This window comes from Rissa tridactyla, chromosome Z, assembly GCF_028500815.1.
Source record: "Rissa tridactyla isolate bRisTri1 chromosome Z, bRisTri1.patW.cur.20221130, whole genome shotgun sequence".
NCBI classification, from domain to species: Eukaryota; Metazoa; Chordata; class Aves; order Charadriiformes; family Laridae; genus Rissa; species Rissa tridactyla.
In genome coordinates, this window is record NC_071497.1 from 3,696,923 (window position 1) to 3,719,218 (window position 22,296).

The following is a 22,296-nucleotide window of genomic DNA, read 5'->3' on the forward strand; positions in this document are numbered from 1 at the left end:
ATCTAGTCCATCTCTGACTCATCCAGCGGAGATGCTTTAGGAAGATGCCATAAGAAACAGGAAGTGAAGCTATTTATAGCAGTGGCCTTCTCAGTGTCCCCTGACTGTGTCCCACAGTTAAATAAATACTATGTTCTAGGAAAAAACATATCTTTCATTTGCAACTGGTGCTGGCATGAGCTTTATAAACCATATACTTTTGTTTATTTACTTTGCTACATGAATATAATGCATTTACAAAACTGTGTATCTTTGCTCTCTTCTTCCTTTCTCAATATGCTGTATTTTTTTACTTTGTTTTCACTTCTAAAAACTGTGTCATATTGATTTCTCTTGCTATGTTTATTTTCTGTTGTCCCACAAACAGGGTATTCCTCAATATAATGTGTTTGGTTTTTTTCTTGTCACCATATCTACTAGTTTTCTTTGACATTTTGCTCCTTTGCTACTTGAGCTAACCCTCGTTCCCATTCTGGTTTGCCTCTGCTGTTTTAATTAATGGAATTTATTTGGTGAATCGCGTCTGCTCCAGCCTATGCCAGGTTTGGGCATGCGCCTGTTCACTCCTTTTCTCCATGTCCATATTGTTAAACGTCCTGTGGGCTTTTCAAACATTTGTACCTGGACTCCTGGATCTTCTCTTACTCTAATCCACTAGAAATAATTTGACTTTTAAAAATTGCCCTATTAGGCAAGTCAGCCATTTTGCCCACTTTGTAAAAACCACCAGTCAACTCTTACTTCCAGATTTTTCCTGTGTTCCTTGGGAAGAGGTATTTTACAGGTGACGCTGTTGGTCATCCTGGTGTGCTCATACACAGAGCAGGCAAAGGCATTTTACCCTTCTCTGTATCAGCCAAAGCAACCACACAAGATCTTTTTGAACACAGTGGTTAATAACGGATACCTCCCAGTTTTGGTTGACTTTTCTCCTGATTTGAAACTGCTGAAAAATGGAGTTTTTATACTGTTGATGGGTAAATTTTCAGTATTTCGTAAGAGTAAGGTTTTGATTCAAAATTATTTATTAAAAAAGTTAATTAATTAACTGCTACGGCTAGGACATGGTGGTTAGCACAGGAAACCATGACAGGGGTAGCTCAGGGGTATCAAATACCTTGTAGTTTTTGGTGCAGATAGATACACTCTAAATTATAAGATGGGGGGGTTGGGGTGTTCAGCACTTTTGGCTGGAAATACATCCAAAGAATAATCAAGATCGTACTCAGAAAGTTGGCTGCGGTGAAGAGCCCGAGAACGGGTCTGAAGCCTCAACCCAACCCCCCTGCAAACAATGGGAAGCGATCCACCCACCGCCCTGAACTTTGGATCCATCGAACGGCAAACACACCGCTGATGACATTAGCTGTACAAACCAGAAACACCCCCTAACCGCACGAAAAACACGGCCATCATCTATACGAGCACAGCGTATGCAAAACGGCTTGAGAAAATCCTAACCCTTAGAGAGAAGCACATAAAACACCAGCTTATTTTTTCACTCCTGACCCCAGCAAATAATCTCCTGAATAAATCCACGGAGGCAGTCATATGCAAAGAAAAGAGGTAAACGTTCCTCTCGCTTTTGCAAGTGAAAAGATGAGGAGCCAAGGCCCTTCGCTTGAGAGCTTGGAGTATGTTTCTGCAAGACAGATGCTGCAACACAATATAAGCAGGAGCATACTGCCAAGGAGCTCAAAACATCAGATAACCCAAACACGCAACTTGCCCTTTTCCTCTTGTGCTTTTCTAAATTTATTTTTTGTTTTGTAAGTCGGCTATTGTCCCCCCATAGGGCACTTTGCATGTTTATTCTAGAAGCTACAGGGAAAGGACTAGCTTTCCCCTCCGTGCGCTAGAATAGCTCGTATTATAAACTCGTCTCTGATGGGAACCGTTTCCCGCAGGAAGTGCCCGGAAACAATTTGTCCTTAGTGGATGATTCTTCTATCAAGTGCATGTCCTAGGAAATGTATGTCACATGGCTAAACAACTAAATTGGATAACACCCAGTGCCCTTACAGCCTCCTGAGTTGAATCCGTTTGGATACCCAGCACATATTAATGGGTAACGTTCTGCTTTGTTACACGGTCTGTTGCTCCTGAGCAGCAGGGAAGCAGGTCTGTTTCTCGTAAACTATTGCATTTTCTCATTCTTGTTGAGGAAAAGCTCTTAATGAATGCTGAATTGCTTTCCAACTGAAATAGGGCACATTATATAACAGAAATGCCCACCAATAAACGGTAAAACAACTTTTTATTCCAGAAAAATGGCCTCGTTTTAACAATCATTATCAATTCTCAGAGCTGATAAAGACATAACGCGTGGGAACGAGGGGCCAACAGCATGCTCTACAAGACAGCTAGTTCCCCTCAAAATCATTATCAAAATGTGTTATCCACCGTTACGGCCCATTTTCCTCTCCCATTCCCAAATATCTGGGCTGAGATTAAAGCTTCAAAGGAGACTGGACATGGCTGTCCATGTCGTGGGTGAACCTGCGAGCTCGGTGGCCCGAAGGACCTCTCAGAAGGGTGCATGTCCCCCCGAGACCAGCCCCTCGTTACTGGGCGCGTGGTCTGCAAAAGCTTTATGAAGCTCTACCTGCTTCCAGCACAACCTTCATTTACTCACTGTTCAGTATTCGTAATACATAATTTTCTCCTAGCCAAACAGTTTGCACACTGACATTTTCTCTAATTAAGACAATCTGGTGCATCTGGTTATTTGATGAAAAGCACAGATTAAGGAAATTTACAGACTATTCACCTTGTTCCTTCCTTGTTTTTCATTTCACGTGGCATGTCTGGTCACGTGATTCACACGTCTGTTTTTCTGTTTCCTGATTAGATAAATGTTAACTTTGAAACAGGAGAACAATATATGTGGGGCGGTTATTTAAAATGTGGGGGTATTCCAGGAAATGTTTTTTAAACTTGTTTTATTGTAGAGATTTACAAAGCACTGAAGACAATCACCTATTAAAACAAACAAACAAATGTAAAAACTATAGGGCTGTGAAAGAGCTACTCCATTTTTTATTACTGTTCTCAGGGTACCCAACACTAAAAATGTGTCTTTTCCTTTTAAATGTTTGGTAACATTATACTTTAAATAGTAATTTCCAATGTCTAGTAATAAAAGGTAGTGGGTACTGTCCTTTTACATTCTATGCCTGAAAATTCCCAAAGAGGATAAAAATTGTTTTTAAAATGTGAAGCCTGAAGTTCTTGAGCTCTTCATAGCTCGAAGGAAATTTTTTTATTTACTGCTGTTTGAGTTACAGCTACAGACCTGCACATTTTAATTTGAAATATCAATCAGGTGGAGATTACACATTTGAAATTTTTGTATCTCCTTTCAATAAAGGAAAATTTATTTAATATTCGAGGTTTTACAGATTCTCCAGGGCTGGGAATAACTAAAACAACAGATCTCCTCCTTTTGATGTGGAAGATCAATATCGATGTAATTTCGGTAGAGATGCTGCAGTATCTCCTGCAGGCCAGCTGACCTCTACAGTTACGTTGTATGTATAGGGCAAGAAGCCAAATGAATTGATGCCAAAACAAAAGGGACGGCACCTTATTGGTGAAGCAGGAGCTCGTGTTGGTGGAGAGTTAAAGGAAGAATTATGGGCGGAAGGGCAACGCGGGCAGTCCGGCATCGCCCCGAGTGTGGAACCCAGGCTGTGCTCCGTGCGTGGCGTCGCACGGCAATGACAACAACGTAAGGCCAGCCACCCAATGGAGAGTGAAGCTTGTACTACCTGGCTTCTTAATTTTCCGTTTCCTGGCTCCTCTGAAGGATTTCAAACAAAGTTTCTGAATATATATTTATTTCCCAGCTGTCCAACTGAGGGTGGAGACGCAACTGGGGCCATGACTCTGAAAGACTACAAATGCACCTGCTGGCAGAGGTTATTGGACCTTGGTGCACCACCTGCTGCAGGATACAGCCAACAGACAAGTATAGCTCTTGGTAGTGAAAGTTGTTTATGTCAGGTCATTGAGTAACAAAACAATACATACAGAACTATGCATTCCTTCAGTTGCATGAAATTATGGTAGAAATATTTCTGACATTATAGTACGCCACAAAAGTTCCAGCAGAAACAGACAAGAGTTACGTATTACCTCTGCAGGTCTTATTGGCATTAAACTTTTGTATGGACAAGCAATGCTGATAAGAGAGCAGTCAGCAACCAAAGATCAGCTAATAAAAGAAACAAAAAAAGTACTTCTGAAGCTCAAATATTTTTAGAGTGCATGAATGGAAACAAAACCACATGAAGAGAATTAAATATAAACAACTGAAAAACTTCACATAGATTTAGAAATGCAAATATTGCTGATACCATCTCACTTTTAGCTGGATTTAAGCAAAATCCTAACTTTGGAGTCACGCAGTGGTGCACCTCTAATAGCGGTCATGACTTAAACATTATTCTAGGCACGCTTTTGTATCTGTGTTTTCCATATCACCTGCCATCACGCTGGACCACTAGTGCAACAAATCCCCCACGGACCTTGTGGGCCTCGTATTTCACACGGCTGGCTTTCAACATCCTGTTTTACTTCTTGGTCCTATTGCACGAATGGATGTCTTGAAAATGACAAAATTAATTAAAATAACAATAACTCTGTGGCTTTGAACTTTACTTGAATAAAATGAAATTTCAAGTTATATAAAGCAAACTAATATAAAGTCTCTTCCGGCAATTACGCAGAAGGGTCAACAGTCTGGCCAAGAATGACAATTTTCATAGAGTACTCATATCCCTCTCCTTTCAATTTGCACTGGCAATAAAGTAATTTTATTTTAAAGCAAATACCCATGCATACTACAGCACTCTGGCGCTGTTTTACCTCTGCCATAAAAACTCTATTATATTGAATTACCCATTTCAGAAATTTGTATCTATCTGAGACAGATCTATGCAACACAAACCTCGACTGGATTCTAGAAATAATTCTTTGAAGGGAGACAGTAAGGAAGGGTATATAAAAATATATCTCTGTGTATGTACACGTACACACACGCGTCACCACGCTTTTATGCTTTACATCAAGGCATGAAGTTTCACTATGAAGCTGCAGTAGCTGCAGTTGTGGTGCTAAAACTCCCGTGGGGGTCCTCCCGTACCCTGAGAGGGCAGAGGAAAAGGGGGGGAATGTGCTTTGGCACTTCTGACAGTCCTGCAGAGCTGCGGCAGTCCCACTGCAAGACAGCAACTTCATGTCTACGCTGCAGGCAATTACTGCAGCAAATCTATTCACCTCACTGCACAGAGAAAAAAACTCGTCATAACTAATTTGTGCCAATATATGCCGATATACACAGAGCAGTTAAGTGACAATATATACTGAATAATCAAATGTATCATGAGGAGAACACGCTACATGGTTGGACTCGATGATCTCCAAGGTCCTTTCCAACCATGAAGATTCTGTGATTCTATGATCTTTTTTCTGAATCTAAAAAAATCATGTCTGAGATGTACATTTTGAAAATATTAGATGGCTGCTTAAGGAAACTCCCACCTTTTCAATTAAAACCTAAAATAAATCTCTTTTGTGAAAACACACCTTTTAAATTATTTTTTTATTTAACGAGGTACAAGGATTTTTAATGTTGGAAAATAACACATATTCTCACAGGTATTTCTATTCTAAAAATGGCAGAGGAATTTGCACGCCATAGATTTGGATACATATATATTTTTAAATTCCTCTTAATTTCACTGTTTTCAGGCATCAGAGGCGTTTTCCCATCCGTGATGTACTAACCTCTACTCTGCAAACACTTCTGCAATGTGCAGTACGGCACTGAACGCAGTGTCATGCAGTACTGAGTCCAGTGGCAGCACTTACACATGTAAAATTTTGCAAAGGGCTATTTGCGTGTTTTGTAACTAATAAGCAACATCCAGTCTATATTTGATTTTTCCATTGAAAAAGAACTTCACTTTACCAATATGCATGCTGCATGAGAAAAACTAAGCCTCACCCCTCATAATGGCAAAAATTCAATATTAGTGCTATATACTTTTATATCTATGTGTTGTTTTGGGGTTTTTTTATATTAGAGTTAACAGATACAGAATATTGGTTTGTGTTCAGTAGCGTTTTTGCAAAGGCTGCAGACATTTCGGTTGTACTGGTATACTTATCTCAATAACACATTAAATATAGAAGCAAGCAATTTTCTTTCCCAGTGTATTAGCTATGAAATTAAATCTATGCAATTATACTGCCATTGTTTCAAAACAACGCTTCCCTTGCTTTAATATGCATTCTGCATGTTAATTTGAGGAGTAAACGGAATACATAACTAACACCTCCACCGTGTCAGAACGTGTTTCTGGGTGTTGTTCTGCTGGCGAATGCCAAACGTGTTGTGAGGGCTGGGGATGGCCCCCACCCCTGCCAGGGGACCGAAGGAAAAGGCGCCGGCTCTTACCTGCAGGCTGTTGAAGATGATGAAGAAGACTAACATCCAGAGGTGCCGGTAAGCCATGTGCAGTCCTCCCCACAGCCAGGTGACAGAAATTAGGGCAAAGAGGTACAAGACCAAGGGGATCTCTGAAAAAACACAAACACGGTGTTGCAGCTGGTGCGCCCTGGGAAAAAAACCCCACCACTTTTATCACATTAGCGACGCAGGACGTGGTGGTTTTTGCCATCTCTGGACAACCTTGGAGTTCGTTCTCCAGCGATGGGCAGCCCCGTCTCCTACCTGAGCTGGGTGGGGGTCCCAGGGCTCTCGGGACCCCCCCTGGGGACGGGAGACCAGCAGAAGGACATGGTCGGCGGTGGGGCTGGGGGATGGAGGGGCCGGAGGGGGACACAGCCCAGCTCAGCAAACCGGGCATGGGTGTTTTGTGGGTAGGAAAACACACTGACCTCGGGGAAAGGACGGGAGAGCTCTTGGCAAACTCTGGAAATTTTGGGAGGAAACGGATTTTCAAGAATTGAGGGGAAAGGGAAAAAGAACCAAAGCATTGTCAGTAGAAAAAACTGCTACGGCTCTGGCAGCGTATAGAATTGTATAGAAATTATACAAATAGCTTATTCTCTGATTTGTTGTTACTTTCACTGCAAACCGAACACAAGAAGGCATCGGACCCTGCAAAACTTTAAGTGTCAACCTCCACTCAATCGAGGAGCCCCCCAGACAGGGACTTGGCACCACTTAGCTTCGTCCACCTTCCAAAACACATGCAGAACCCGTCCTTAAGCACACAGGCACATACAGCTGCATTTTATATTCCCTACTGTAAAAAGATTTCAGGAAGGCTGGCAGGAAGGTGTCTGCGTGGACAAAGTTTGCAGAAAGGACAGCAGAAGTTAGCTTTCACCCCCAGCTCACTCCCGCTGTGTCCCCCCCCGCCGCCGTGTTGACCGTATCCGCGGCAGACTTCAAAGTCCATGTTTGCCCAGGTCTGCTCACTTTGTGGACAAAAGTGCTCGCCCAGGCATTGCCCCTCTCCCCGTTAGCCATGTGGCATCAGCAAAGAGCGGGGACGTACTTTTGACAGGCACCGTCCTAAAAACAGCAGTTTGGGAGCACTTTAGGCATTTTCTTTAATACTGTACAAAGACCAAGTGCCTTCTGAACACAGGCAAGAGCCAAAGTCAAGACCAGCTTCCAGCGAGGCAGGCAGCAGCTGCTTCAGGGTTGTAAATATTGCTTTAGCAGAAACGCATGTGCGTATTTTTATGAACAAGGAATGACTCGAAGCACAATGCGGGCAGGCGCTGTATTCCTGACATTTCCCCTGTTAAAGCCTAATAACACTCAGGGTGCAAACCTCAGCCCGGGCTGTTCTGCAACCACTGTTTGATAGCGCATTTAACAAAGATACGTATTTTCTTAGTGAATTATAATAAGATACTGTGCTACACATGAAAATTAGCATTATGCTAGGGCAGTTGTAACGTAGGACTAGAGGCAATAAAATGAAAGTATTAAAATAAACTTACTTCTTAGGAGCACTTAACAAGGCCTTGCTTTTTCTGTGGCAAAAACAAAAACAAAGAAACCCCAAACAACAACAACAACAACAAAATCATAAAAAAAACCCCCAAAACAAAACCACCCCTACCTGTTTTTACTGAAAAATAATAAGGGCCATTGCAGCATTAAGAAAAGCAGATTCCCTACGTAAAGTTGTTTGAAAGCTCAGCTCTAATCATCATTAAGGTGCTCCTGTCCTGCCAATCATGTCTGAGGACATGATATAAATCCTCTCCAGCTTGGCTATTTCTGTGCGTGCAGGCTTGCTAGCTCGCTCCCAGCCAATGGGAGGATGCAGAACCGCGAGCCCCAGGCTGATAGGGACCTCCAGCAGGGCTTGAGGGGACATCGTGGGTGGTGCTGGTGCCTTAGAACGGCATTCACAGAATCACAGAATCACAGAATGGTAGGGGTTGGAAGGGACCTCTGGAGATCATCTAGTCCAACCCCCCAGGGCAGGGTCACCTAGAGCAGGTTGCACATTCGATTCATGGGTTTCATATCACAGGGGACCTAAAGGATCTGTACACAGTCAGTACATGCAACACAGGACCTGTGGAAGACCCATCTTTGCGAAGGGAATGCTGGAGGCCAGACTGGATAACCTTGGTTGTCTCAAATGGCAACCGATGCCCATTAAGCGCCTGCATCACTCGTCCCATGGCGAGGTGAGGTCTGGCCAAAATTTATATTAAAGGCCTGAGACTTCCCAATCCATCCCTGATCCACACCATAACACTAGAATACACGTGTATTTTTCAGAGAAGCATCAGGGGAAAGTGATGAAGGCTATGCACCCTGGTTATTTGGAATCATAGAATGGCTTAGGTTGGAAGGGACCTTAAAGATCATTTGTCTGGGAGGAGGTCGATTTTCTTACATGAGTAGAACGGAAAGGCAATGTATTTCTCACACCTCACTCCACAGACATCAGCATCCCCTGCACACAAAGCACCCATCTCAAAGTCCCTGGGGCACAATGGAAAAATTCCTTGTGGCCTTGATGGATATTGAAACAAACTTTTCTACAACAGCTACTAATATACCTGGGCAACATCACGATGCTTTTACAATAATTAAAAATGCAAAGCCCTCTAAAGTACCAGGTAGTACAGTAAGAAGCAGAGCATTAAGTATTTCTCTTTATCCTACATTGCGTACACTAATGAATCCAAATACTTACTGGCTGTGTATTTAACAATGATGTTCACCATAAAAACCATCAAAGAACTGTCAACCTCAAAGTTCCTGAAGTTATAATAACGAAATTTACCAAAATAAAAAAATAAGAAAACATACATCATGTAAATGTGATTCTAAAGGTAAATTCAGTAATTATCTGTAGAGCAACTCCTTGATGTAATAGTGCGCAGATATGAATGGAATGATATCATCCTCTTGTTTAAATCTCAAAATCATGCAATAAACTTTAGCTACTTATGAAATTCAACTGATACGATGGACTGCCAACTAACGATCACTAATGCATACAATTCTAAATGCTGTACGCAGAGCGAAGCGAACAATGAAGAAAATTATCTCGGGAAACTGAATAATGGTTTGGCTTTTGTATGACTTTGCAATATGGTTTGACTCGGGGGTGGGGGGCAGGGGAGAGAAGAAAGCAAACTGTGGAGGGGCAAACTGCAGGCAGCAGAACAAGCACCATGAATCAACACCGTGATTTCTGCTTCTAGTGCATAAACATCACCCAAGGAAAAATACCACAATATTAATCATAACCTAGCACCTCTAGGCTGTTGAAACCATGGATGGCTGAAATAGCTGTGTACGTAAAGCCAGAGGAAATGGAGCAATATGATATCTAGATCGTATACTTTTGATGTACAATGATCTGACATTATTACATTCAGGTGTACGTGAGGGGGAAATTTGATAAATTCAGTACCATCTCACCAGAATGAAATTACCACAGGTAAAACCAGAACCAACCTCACTGAAGCTACGAAGACCTCTGTGGAGTGTACCTTGGGTAATTCTGACAGAACTTTATGTAATGAATGCTACTGAGTGCAAACACGTCGATTTCTGTATGCATTATAACAATAAAGATGCTCTGGAGATACTTGCTTTTTGTCAGAACCTGAATGTTCGTACAGTTTGCGATTCTGCTTTTATCTTTCTCAGTAACAATTGCTTCATTATCAGTATTGTAAAGGGTTAATACAGAGTTGAAACTTTGGCAGCATTTAGTTTCAGCTGTTTCAATCTTCTTCGCCCATTTTGATCAAACCATTTGTTGCATTTAATCAAATAAAAGCCCAATTACCAGAACAAACATATCAGAAAACCAGCAACAATTTATTTTAAGTTTGTAACAACAGCACTGCATAAAGCAAAAGGATGCCAATAAATGGGCTTGAAGTGAACAAAAATAGACAGTCTAGTTACCTGTGGTTTCATTCCTGTGGAAAGAAAACCAACAACCCCCTCCCAAACAAACTCAAAGCATATTTCTGAGCAGACGAAGTTTCACGGACAAGATTTTTACTCTAAATCCAAGTGCAAGCCGTCGCCTTTAGACTACTTGAGTAAACCTTGGCACATAGAGGACTGCCTTGGAGCCTCAGCATCAGTGTGATGTAGGGGAGACATTGTCAAGGAGCTCTCTTGGGCATTATGTATTCAAACCATACTGGTCCATATGTTTTTTTTTACACCATTACTTTTTGTTAGTACTAGGCACAGTGAAAGATTTTGTTTAAGCAAGCAACAGCCCATCCACTCACTCCTCATGTATGTATATATGCATGTATCACCAGCCCGACCGTTCACGCCTCTCCCTGAAACATCTCCCCTTTTCCTTAACTACAAGCTTAAGAAACATTGGCAGAGTTGTCCACTCAATACAGATAAATGCAGCTTATGCAGCTCTAGTCGCGGTTTCTTAGAATTTGAAAACTTACTGTAGTCCAGCTTGGTATATGAAATTACATACTTTAAATTTAACAAACAACTAAACGTGCCCACTATTTCTTACTTCTTCCCCATTGCTGAGAAAAGGTTATTTTCCTTATTAACTCGTGTCTTTTTGTGTTGCTGTTTCTTCCTGCAATACCTACTCTTCTGAGAGCTGCGGTACACTGTAGTCAGCTTTTATGGGTGGTAAAACTGTAGTTTTACTGCAGTAGGGGAGTTCTTAGAGTAAACACAAGGTTTTTTCCAGCCATTTACATACAAACAATGCTGGTGAGAACTTGAAAGATAGGCTGCAATATTTTCATGACAGGTTTGGATTAGATTACAAAAATCATGAATTAGGAAATGTATTAAAATGCTGGAAAAATGTGTTTACCTCAATGGGAACCTAAAAAGCTGTACTGGGTATGAACAGAAGTTTATCTGGCCTTGCCTCCAAGGGCCAAAAAAGCTGGCCAGATGTGATATTTCTCCCAGCAATTCTCCCATTTACAACTCGGGAGCTTCCTGGACCAGACACAGTTTCATTCTATTTAGTAGTCTTCAGGGGACTTCTGTTTCAAAACCTCATCTTGAACCAATTGCGGTGAACTTTGATAATTCAGAACTAACTCCAAGGAAGGAACTCCACAGGAATAGCATAAGATTCAGGTAATAAAATGCCAGATTGCTCAGCTGAAACAGCTGTCAGCCTTGTGCTTGTTGTTTGCTTTTCCTTATAGCAGAAGCAAGAAGAAGAAATAGACGCAAACAAAAAACGCAGAGCATTTCCAAACAGCTATGCTTTCACCTACAGTGGTTTTAAATCTGTAACAAAGGAAACCCACAGAGTTTTGTATTTCTGAAATAGACCTCAAAAGAAGGACTATGGTGACAAGTTTAAGTTCGATCTCCTCCTGTGCTGTAAGACATCTGTACGGACCTACACAAAGAAATAATGTGATGATGAGGCTCATGTATTTAGAGCTTTTACCTAACAGGTCGCAGCAGTTTACTGAGGTCCACAAAGAATTTACCACCTTCAGGACTGTGGTCCGGCCACCCTCTGGCATGACGCCTTCAGAAATGAGAACTGCAATGGCTGTCACACCTACGTGCCCGAAAGGAGTAGAAAAATGGGGAGAAATACAAAATTTCACAACACAGAATGAGATTGCCTAAAATTGATTCATAGCTGGGGCCTGGAATAGGTTGTACCAACTGAGCAGAGCTGGTTCAGACACTGCAGAGAAAGGAAAAAAGAGTAAGGGAGTGATGGTTTTCCAGTGTCCAAAGTATCCTGGGCACTAACTCCCTCCATACGCAGGGTACACCTATCTCGGAAAGCATGGGAAGGAGACGCCTGCCAACCGCTGCCCCTGCGCTGAGAGCTCTGAGAGCCGTGATGCCTCTTGGTAGTCCAAGGCTGGGAGGAGGAGGAGGAATGAAGAAGAAAAAGGTGGAAGCCTTGCAGTCCACTGTCACACCTTTGATGGTTCACTTAATGGCCAGTTGGAGACTGAGGTGGATTCATATATGTAACTGTAATTTCACCTAATGATGGGACAGTTCACGTGACTAACCTCTCTTATCCCTGTGTAGTGCCTTTTGATTATGAAAAAATAATTTGATGGTGCCTGCCACAACCTGTTTTCACGGAACCATAGAATCATAGAATGGTTTGGGTTGGAAGGGACTTTAAAGATCATCCAGTTCCAGCCCCTGCCCTGGGCAGGGACACCTCCCACCAGCCCAGGTTGCTCCAAGCCCCGTCCAACCTGGCCTTGAACCCCTCCAGGGATGGGGCAGCCACAGTTTCTCTGGGCAACCTGGGCACCTATTTCTTCCAAATATCTAACCTAAATCTGCCCTTTTTCAGTTTAAAACCATTCCCCTCATCCTATCACTACACTCCCTGATCCCTCCCCAGCTCTCCCCACATTAGGGCCTGGAAGGGGCTGGAAGGTCTCCCCAGAGCCTTCTCTTCTCCAGGCTGAACCCCCCCAACTCTCTGAGACTGTCCTCACAGCAGAGGGGCTCCAGCCCTCGAGCATCTCTGTGGCCTCTGTTTGATGTTAAATCAAACAGAAATTATAAAATGGGAAATTATTAAATAATATCAAATATTAAATAATAGCAAAATATTAGTTATTAATTATTAAATAATATTACAATTATTAAAAATTATTAAATAATATTAAAAGTGTAATGCTGGGTATGTCTCTGCAGCAAACCTCTAGATGATTTGACTATGGAAGAAAAAGAATGCACTATACTTTCACATGGTATCCAAATATTTATATTCTCACCACTGTGTTGGCCCATATTATGTGTTTTTCTATTGCCTGAAGTGTTTAATTTTTTTTCTAAAAATAGGAAAGTCAATAAAAGAAGCAATTAAATAATACAGCTTTAATGATCTTCTAAGTTTACCTATAAATATTTACTATATGTCTTCCCCTTAGGTTGTTAAACTGATAATGCAACTTCAATTACTTTTAATTGTTCTTGGCTAGACATAAAGACCTACTGCAAAACCTGAAAGATCTTTACAAACATATTTTTTCCTAGATGTTTGGGGAGAATGTATTGCTTCACAGAATTTCACTGATTCGTGGGAGACCTAAATTAGTAAAACATTTACAGATTATTGCTTAAGAAGTCATGGGTTAAACTTAGCAACAGATCTATGAAAATGCCACCAAACCTTCTTTTTTTTTTTTTTTTTAAATACACTTGAATAATAGTGTTCCATAACCTGCTGGCTCTGATTGCTTTTGACAACTGCTGTAGAAAAGGCGTTTGGTAACAGGATTTTGTGGCCAAAATAAAGAAGCTAACAGATTTCTTCATAGAGTTCAAAGGCGAAAATACCATCGGTACCACCAACATGCAATCAGTGACTCATGACAGAACTTCTGAGTCCAGATTAGGAATGTTAAAGATCTGCAGAATTTAACAGTAGCTGATAGGCAGATCAGAAAGCTGGTAGGTAAACGTCCATGAAATCCAACTGGACAAATTTTTTCATAGATAATTTGTAAAAATAGGAAGGAGAAAACCTGTAAAAATATTATTTTTGTTTCATTTATACTTTTTGATCTGCTGCTCTTTGTGGCAAGGAAGAATTTCAAATTAAAAGAGAAGCATACCTCCCCGTAAGCAGGAAGACTACATGGCCTCTCTAACATTCTCACTAAATCTCATTTTTTTGACAGACTTTCTCATACATCTTTAAGACAATTTATGGTATAATCAAATGAAGGCATCTTATTATAGCTTATTTGACTACTGTTACGCAGGGGACATGGCAAATCCCAGAACAACAGCAAATCAAAAAAGAAAGAAAAAGTCGTACCTACTTATCTCCATATAATAAAATTATTGAGAAGTATTATGCAAAATATTAAATGAGTGCTAATTTCACAACTGTACGGGCATAACTTATGCAAATTAACTTGCTTCTTCAGATTTCTTTAAGGGAAGAAAGGTAATTTGGGCATGTGGAGCACTGTGCAAACAACCTAAACTACATGAGTGCAGATGATGCATTTAAGTTATTATCTTATCCAGATCTTTGTTCTTTATTTCAGCTTGTAATTATGCTTGTGCCTTTCGTCTTAACTGTATTTGTAAAAATGTCAGAGGCAAAGATTTGTTTTCCTTCTAATTATAAAAAAGAAAAGCCCCTGGAGCACTATGAAGACTAAAATATTATATCCAATGTGTGACTGTGATGAATTCTGTGAATAATGTACATAACTCCTAGTTCAGAGGTAGCCAACATCTGGTTCTTGATTTCTAGATGCATATTGTCATCTTAAGATGAAAGCATTTCTGCAGTTCGCTGTTCCTTCAATTCTCTTAGATAAATGATATGTATCTTATAATTGAAGATAAATATTTTAGCATCTAGCTCACAGGATAAGGAAGACATGTAACTACAGGTTTAGATATACATTCTCTCTTAGAATCAAAAGCCCTGGCTTCAGTATCATTTCCTGAGCACAGAAACATGGTTGGAATGTCCTGTACTTGCATTTTGTATGGCTTATTTGTTTCTTGAGAAGATAACATGGCAGTAGGTATAGGTGAACCATCCAGCATGTTCTGTCATGATCAGGAATTGCACACTGCTAAGACAATAAAAATATTAAAGACATTTATATCAAGAAAGACACAAGAAGGTAGTTAAAATTTTACATCTAAATATCTAAGGCATTCTTCATGAAGTTCTATTTTGGCAACATAAAGTTTTAATCTTTAAATTAATTCTGGCACATTTACAATGATGCTGTCTGAATCACGTAAATGCTACTGCGTATTTATGCGTAGGGCATGAAAATTACGCCACTCCATATTCAGTCAATAGAGGTCATCTCTTCACAAAGGTAAAAATGCAGGTGATTTTTCAATTCAGATTTTTCAGTTATATTTTCAAATATTTTTTGTGAAATTATGAAAAGTTAGCAAACTGTTGGAAAAGAAAATTATGTATATTGGGTCGCCATCTTATTCATCTCCAATTTCTGCATTTGCATGTTAGGACTGTCAAGAAGAAAGAATAATCATCTCATACATGCCTATTTCAACCTCCTGTTATTTCAGCCAAATACAACCATCCTGCTTTATACCACCTGATTTCCTTCAAAAACAGTCTTTCTTGTTGAAAACTTAAATATTAGTTCACCTAGAGCCTGTTTATCCAATGCACGCTTCTGACTTGGCTCCTGTCAAGGCTAGCTTTTGAGAAGTTAGTTTCTATATATAGCAGAATAATCAGTCAACAGAACACGTTTGCTGAAAGGCTGGCAAACCCAGTCAGTTCTAACTGAAGCTTAGGAAGCTTAGGAAGAGCGGGGTAGATGAACGGACAGTAAGGTGGATAGATAACTGGTTGAAAGACAGAGCTCAGAGGGTCGTGATTAGGGGCACAGAGTCTAGTTGGAGGTCAGTGACGAGTGGTGTTCCCCAGGGGTCAGTGCTGGGTCCACTCCTCTTCAATATATTCATCAATGACCTGGATGAAGGGATGGAGTGCACCCTCGGCAAGTTTGCCGATGACACAAAGCTGGCGGGGGTGGCTGACACACCGGAAGGCTGTGCCGCCATCCAGAGAGACCTGGACAGGCTGGAGAGTTGGGCAGAGAGGAACCTTATGAAATTCAACAAGGGCAAGTGTAGGGTGCTGCACCTGGGGAGGAATAACCCCCCGCACCAGGACAGGTTGGGGCTGACCTGCTGGAGAGCAGCTCTGTGGAAAGAGACCTGGGAGTCCTGGTGGACCACAGGATGACCATGAGGCAGCAATGTGCCCTCGTGGACAAGAAGGCCAATGGCATCCTGGGGTGCCTCAAGAAGAGTGTGGCCAGCAGGTGGAGGGAGGTCGTCCTCCCCCTCTGCTCTGCCTTGGTGAGGCCACACCTGGAGTGCTGGGTCCAGTTCTGGGCTCCCCAGTTCAAGAGGGACAGGGAACTGCTGCAGAGGGGACAGCAAGGGGCTACCAAGACGATGAGGGGACTGGAACACCTCTCTGATGCAGAAAGGCTGAGGGATTTGGGTCTCTTCAGTCTGGAACAAAGATGGCTGAGGGGGGACCTTATCGACACTTATAAATACTGAAAGGGTGGGTGTCAGGAGGATGGGACCAGGCTCTTTTCAGTGGTGCCTGGGGACAGGACAAGAGGTAACAGGCACAAACCTGAGCATAGGAAGTTCCACACAAACATGAGGAGGAACTTCTTCACTTTGAGGGTGGCAGAGCCCTGGCACAGGCTGCCCAGAGAGGTGGTGGAGTCTCTGGAGACATTCCAAACCTGCCTGGACACGTTCCTGTGCCGCCTGCTCTAGGTGACCCTGCTCTGGCAGGGGGTGGGACTGGATGGTCTCCAGAGGTCCCTTCCAACCCTGTGATTCTATGATTCTATGAAGCCTCTTTTCTTGCAAGCTCAATGCACATCTTTGAAAGAATATACAAGAGGTAGAGTTGTCATTCTTTGTAAATCAGCTTCCACGCTATCTTCCAACGCTCGCTTTTGGGGAGCAAGAGCTGCTTGCTCTACAAGATAATAAATTCTCAACTCTCCCATTGCCCTTTCTTCTAGCCTTCTACTGTTGAGGAAAATTTCCTGACCTTAGCAAGCTATACCAATTACAGTGCAAAACAACACAGCTAGTAACAGAGCAATTCTGGAGCAGTAAAAAAAGGTGTGAGAGGGCAACCTCACGTATTTGGTTTTCCAGACAGGGCAATGAGAAGCACGCAAATTTTTGAAACCCAGCATTGTTATCCTACTTTCAGTAACAAAATCACGTGTGAGTCCCCTTTAGCCTGGGTAACAACACACTCTCTTTTTACCAGGGCCTGTAGTGACAGGATAAGGGGCAATAGTTTTAAACTGAAAGAGGGTAGATTTAGAATGGATATAAGGAAGATGCATTTTATGATGAGGGTGGTGAGACACTGGCCCGGGGTTGCTCAGAGAAGTTGTGAACGTCCCATCTTCAGAAGTGTTCAAGGCCAGGTTGGACGGGGCTTGGAGCAACCTGGGCTGGTGGGAGGTGTCCCTGCCCAGGGCAGGGGGTGGCACTGGATGGGCTTTGAGGTCCCTTCCAAACAAAACCATTCTGTGATTCTGTGATTCTTGACAGCTCAAGATGAACCTTCTTTGCAAGGCAAGCTTCGGAGTATTCCAACAACAGGAGAAAAGAGAGTAAGAAAACATTTTGTCTCAATTTTTAGCTTAGCCACTTGCATATACAATTTATTTGGAAAAAGTATAAACTACAAATGAGGATAAACTTTGCTGTTTCTATTCCTATTGAATTTCTCTCAAAGTTAATAATAGCCTTTGTGAAGTAGCGATCACAAATATGGAACTTCAGAAGTACCAGCTATAGTTTAAGTGGCTTTTCCTACAATCTATGAAACGACCGAAAGTATGTACACTTGGAAGCCAGGTAACAATTCTATTTTTCTTTCAAATCTGCATATCCAACCCTTTCTTCTGTTTTAATGTAATGTGCAAGCAAGGCACCTTGCTATTTTATATTTATTGGCAACATTCAGTAGTGTTTTGCATGAATTATTGCAGAATCCACACAGGGTCATCTGTATCACGCTGCAATTTTAACTGTTTTCTAGCTGAATGACCCCCAGCAGGGCAATAAACACTTCCAGTTCAAATATTCACATGCAAATAGGTGTTTGTATGAATACCTATGTAAATGATAATTAAATGTCTACATAGGCTACTTTCTTGATTCTGCAATACTCTTTGCTCTCTGGAATTTAAATGAACAGGTGTCCACAATTACTAGTAAAAGTAAAAGCATATTTAAAACTATTTTTTTCTGTGTTTACAGCTCCCTACACTCAATATGTCAGAATTGTTTACACTGCCTTTCACCCACAATTTTATTCTCTTTCTAGAGAAGGTAACTAATGGAGAGTGGAGAGTTTTCCAAAGAACTGAATATTCTTTTTTCTTTTTCTTTTCTTCCATTACTTATCACGCTGTTCAAAGTTGGGAAATTTGGGTACTGAAGCTCAGGCTGGAGTCTGGGGAAGGTTTTTTTGCTGTAGGAATTCATTGTTGTGGGTGACCAAACAGGGAGGAAATCAATATGGGGATGAACGCCGGAGACAAGATAGAACAAGGCACTACACATAGACAACTGCTGCTTGGTGGGTCCAACTTTCCTCTGGTTTTGGATGGAACAGAGAGAAACCCTGGCATCCTCACTGCTGTAAACAACAGCAAAATAATGGGTGCCTGTGCAACTTAAAGAGGCATCGCTGCCAAAAGACCTCCCTATCCCACAGGATCTTGTTAGTTGCACTGAAGCCCGAATGTGGTGTGACGCAGGACCCCCTCTCTGTTGCAGGAGCAAGATACCATCACGCAGTAGATTAGATTGCAAGCAACTTTGCCATTGGGAAGTGCGGTGTTTCCCACAGTGTCCTCTGTGGCGGTTGCAAAAACAACTCTGAAGCAGCAGCAGGTCCCACTGAGTTTGCAAGAACATGGCAGTGGAGTGAACTTCTCCAAAGAGTGGTTCAAAATTTAAGAGTGGTAATAGGTCTTACCACTGCAAACTGCCTTTGGTATGCCTCTAAAAGAACAACATACCCATAAAATATTAAAAATAATGTAAATATACTACCACCATCTCAAATTTCAGGACAGAAATAATCAGTCATAAAGTCAGAGGCCTTTTGTTACCAGTTAGTACCATGTTAGGTAGTTATAGGCAATGTTACAAACCAGAGAAATCACAGGCCTTTCTTTCTGTAAGCTTATACTATAAACGCAGCTACGCAGAGAGCCCTTACACAACCACAGGCACTGTAAACCTCAGCAGGTAGCACTTTTTTGTCTCTAAAACAGCCTCTCTCCAACTTGCCCTCACCCACACTGCACGAGGTACTTTCACTTGTGCTTGCAAAAGCCCTATGGTAGGAAAATGCCAGTTTCCCACGAAGGCGCACAAGTAGTAGAAGTTACAACCTGCTTTTAAAAACCCCATTATTATTGACATTTTATTGAATACCTCTCTGCCTGATGTTTTTTTTCCCTTTTCTTCTGGGACCTCAGCATTCCCTATAACATTTTCTAGAATCTATTGGAGAAAAAAACCCACCCTGAATCCTATATTAAATCAAACAAAGTTTTGTTTCAACCCCATTATTTCACTTCTAGATGTCATGTTTCTATAGCTCCTTTAAGTACTTTCTGCCATTTTGCATGCCAACTTTATTTATGGTATTGTTTCAGTATTTGGGTTTTGCGTTAACTGCTCGGAGACAAGCCTTATCCTTCAACATACGAATATGGAATCTCCATCCTTAGAGATACTAAAAAAAAGCTATTTATAAATAAATAAACTGTATATTATTTAAGACCGAATAAGGAGCCACCTCTATGATTGCTCCAGGCAGTCCCTTTTACATCAGAAAAAAGTAAAGTGCAAGTAAGGTCTTGAGTATCACACTAATAAGCTATGTTTATCAGACCTTATTCAAATTCATATAGCTTTTAGTCAAGCTGACATTTTGCCACTAAAAAAGAAATTAATATTTGAAGAAATGACCAGATAATAATTTTTCTTTTATTTTCTCATAAAGGGAATACATTTATATAACCCAAATGTTCAAAAAAACCCACAGCCCCTCATTTAATAATACAAATTTGGAAATTTGAGCTTTTGAACAAGAGACTTACTTTTTATAAATCTGAACAGCTACAAGCACTGGACTACTCAATGGAATTTTTTAATAATACACTGTCCCTTTTAAGTTCAGATGATATTTATCTAATGAATTGGGAAAAATGATTCAAGATTCTTTCACAAGTTTATAAAATCCAACTGGCTTCATGCAGTCGGGGAGAAAATAGATACACTCCTATTAAAAATCTATATATTTGCAGTTGTTTAAAAAGCTCAGATTTTTTTTTCCGAAACCACCATGAAAGCAAAAGAATTATTCTAAGCTTCCCACAGAGTGTCTTATTATTATGTTCTGAACTGCTGCAACTTTATTTTGGGAACATTATTGTATTTGAAACTGTTCTAAGAGAGGAGACCGACCGATGCTTCCTGTTTTGCACGAGACAGATCTCTCCAGCATGTTTCAGTTGCGAGCCACGCTGGGGAAGTTCAAAACAGAGGCATTAACTCCAAATACGCCGGCGCGCATCGCTGCGCGGCCACTGAATGTGCTGGGAAACACCAGGGCCAGGAGCTGTGCCCATCACCTGGGGCCGGGCGGAGGAGCACGGGGAGGGGGGTTCGCAGGGGATGGCTGCCCCGCACCCCAGCTCTCGCGGCTCCTGAGCGTCCCCAGCCTTCCCCAGGACAGGGCTGTTCTGTTCCGTACCCCCCGCCAAACGCAGGACACGGTGCTCCAGGCAGGGCGGTGCCGTGCCTTATCGCTGTTCTCTTTACTAGACTAGACGTCACCAGTGATACTGATTTCTTGTTTGGGGTTTAACACATTTTTACACTCCTCAGACAGTTAAGCATCTGCATGAGTTTCATCATTAAAGTACTTTCACAGACTTCAAAGGGACCACTAGCGTGCCTAATCTTAAACAAGTGCGTAGGTATCTATTGAACTGTGGTTTCTAGTGGGGTTTTCTGAACCGGCGAGAACAGACAGTACCGTTCTGAAAGTCCAGCCTGTTTGTGCGGGGGTCAGCAACGAACCATACCTGCAGCATTTGTTCTTCCTCTGAAAATATCATCGTACGCTTTCCATTGTGGGGTCACCTGGTAGGCGTGGATGAACACCACAAAAACCACCACCAAGCACATTAATGGCACCAGAGCAGCGGTGAAGAGAGCAGCGTAGGCATTTGGAATGAAGCACCTGATGGAAAAAATGGGGGAAAAAAAAGCTGTTCATAAACGTAACAGACACCTTGAACACTCATGAGTGAAATTTCGAAAAACAAGTGTTCTTTGGAAAAGGATATGCTTTACATACCACAAATTCCTTATCTCTATTCCCATCCTTGATAGGATGCATAGGGTTCTGCTGGTTCTTATCTCCTCACCGTATCTTAAGGAATATAACATTTGCACCTTAAAAGTATGCTTGTTATATTTTAGCCTAACCAACGTTGGAGAGATTTAAACTGTTGCAATGGAATAAATTATATTTCAACAAACTCCATGCATGCTATATTCATTTAATGTGGTCACTCCTAGTCACCAAAGTCGAAAAGGGCATTATGCAATTTTCTATACTTAGCTCCTGAAACCACAAATTAGATTTTGAGAAATATATTTTTAAAATAAATGAACAAGTCTTAAAGGCAAGATAACTATTCCTCCTCGAGTTGTTGGAAGTTATATGTCATTTGCACACTGCAGCCAAATGCTCACTCCCTCCCATTTTTTAAAAATTGTCCCGTCTCTCCCTACCCTTTCCATTCATTAAAGTTATAATTATTTATAAAGATGTGACAGAAACATGGGTTATTCCTGAAAAAGAGTCAAATCACGTATATAAGACGATGACTTGAGGGATACGGAGATGATAGCTAGAGAGAGCTCTCGACAGTATGAGAGACCAGGGTTTTCTGTGAAGTCCCTGGAGGTCAGTATGTGCTTTACTGCCACTGACCTACTCTCGAGATGACGCACAACGGAGCAGCCCAAGGGACAGCTTGGGAGTCATTATGTCTAGAGAGTATGTGGTCACTGCTATCCCTATTAAGAGGGTGTAACTTACCCAGCCCTTCTGTTTGTCTGCTAAATAAGCTTAGAGTCAATGCTGGTATAATATACATCTGAGAAGAGCCTGGGTACATGTTTCACTGGTATACCTTCTGGGTTTGTTTTGGTGGTCG

General features: G+C 41.5%; 1 protein-coding gene across 17 annotated transcripts in view; it reads right to left on the reverse strand.

The window, feature by feature from the left end:
• The window catches only part of ADGRV1 (adhesion G protein-coupled receptor V1), a 304,201-nt gene that overhangs the window by 37,477 nt on the left and 244,428 nt on the right, over nt 1–22,296 (reverse strand). For 16 of the 17 annotated variants that reach the window (XM_054186136.1, XM_054186133.1, XM_054186132.1 and 13 more), the window contains 2 exons: nt 21,154–21,311; nt 6,464–6,585 (listed from right to left, as the gene is read on the reverse strand). In XM_054186136.1, the coding sequence (XP_054042111.1) occupies nt 6,464–6,585; nt 21,154–21,311 (280 nt within the window). Of the gene's footprint in view, nt 1–4,830; nt 5,222–6,463; nt 6,586–21,153; nt 21,312–22,296 lie in introns of those variants that run through there. The other variant, XM_054186148.1, reaches the window with a different exon arrangement.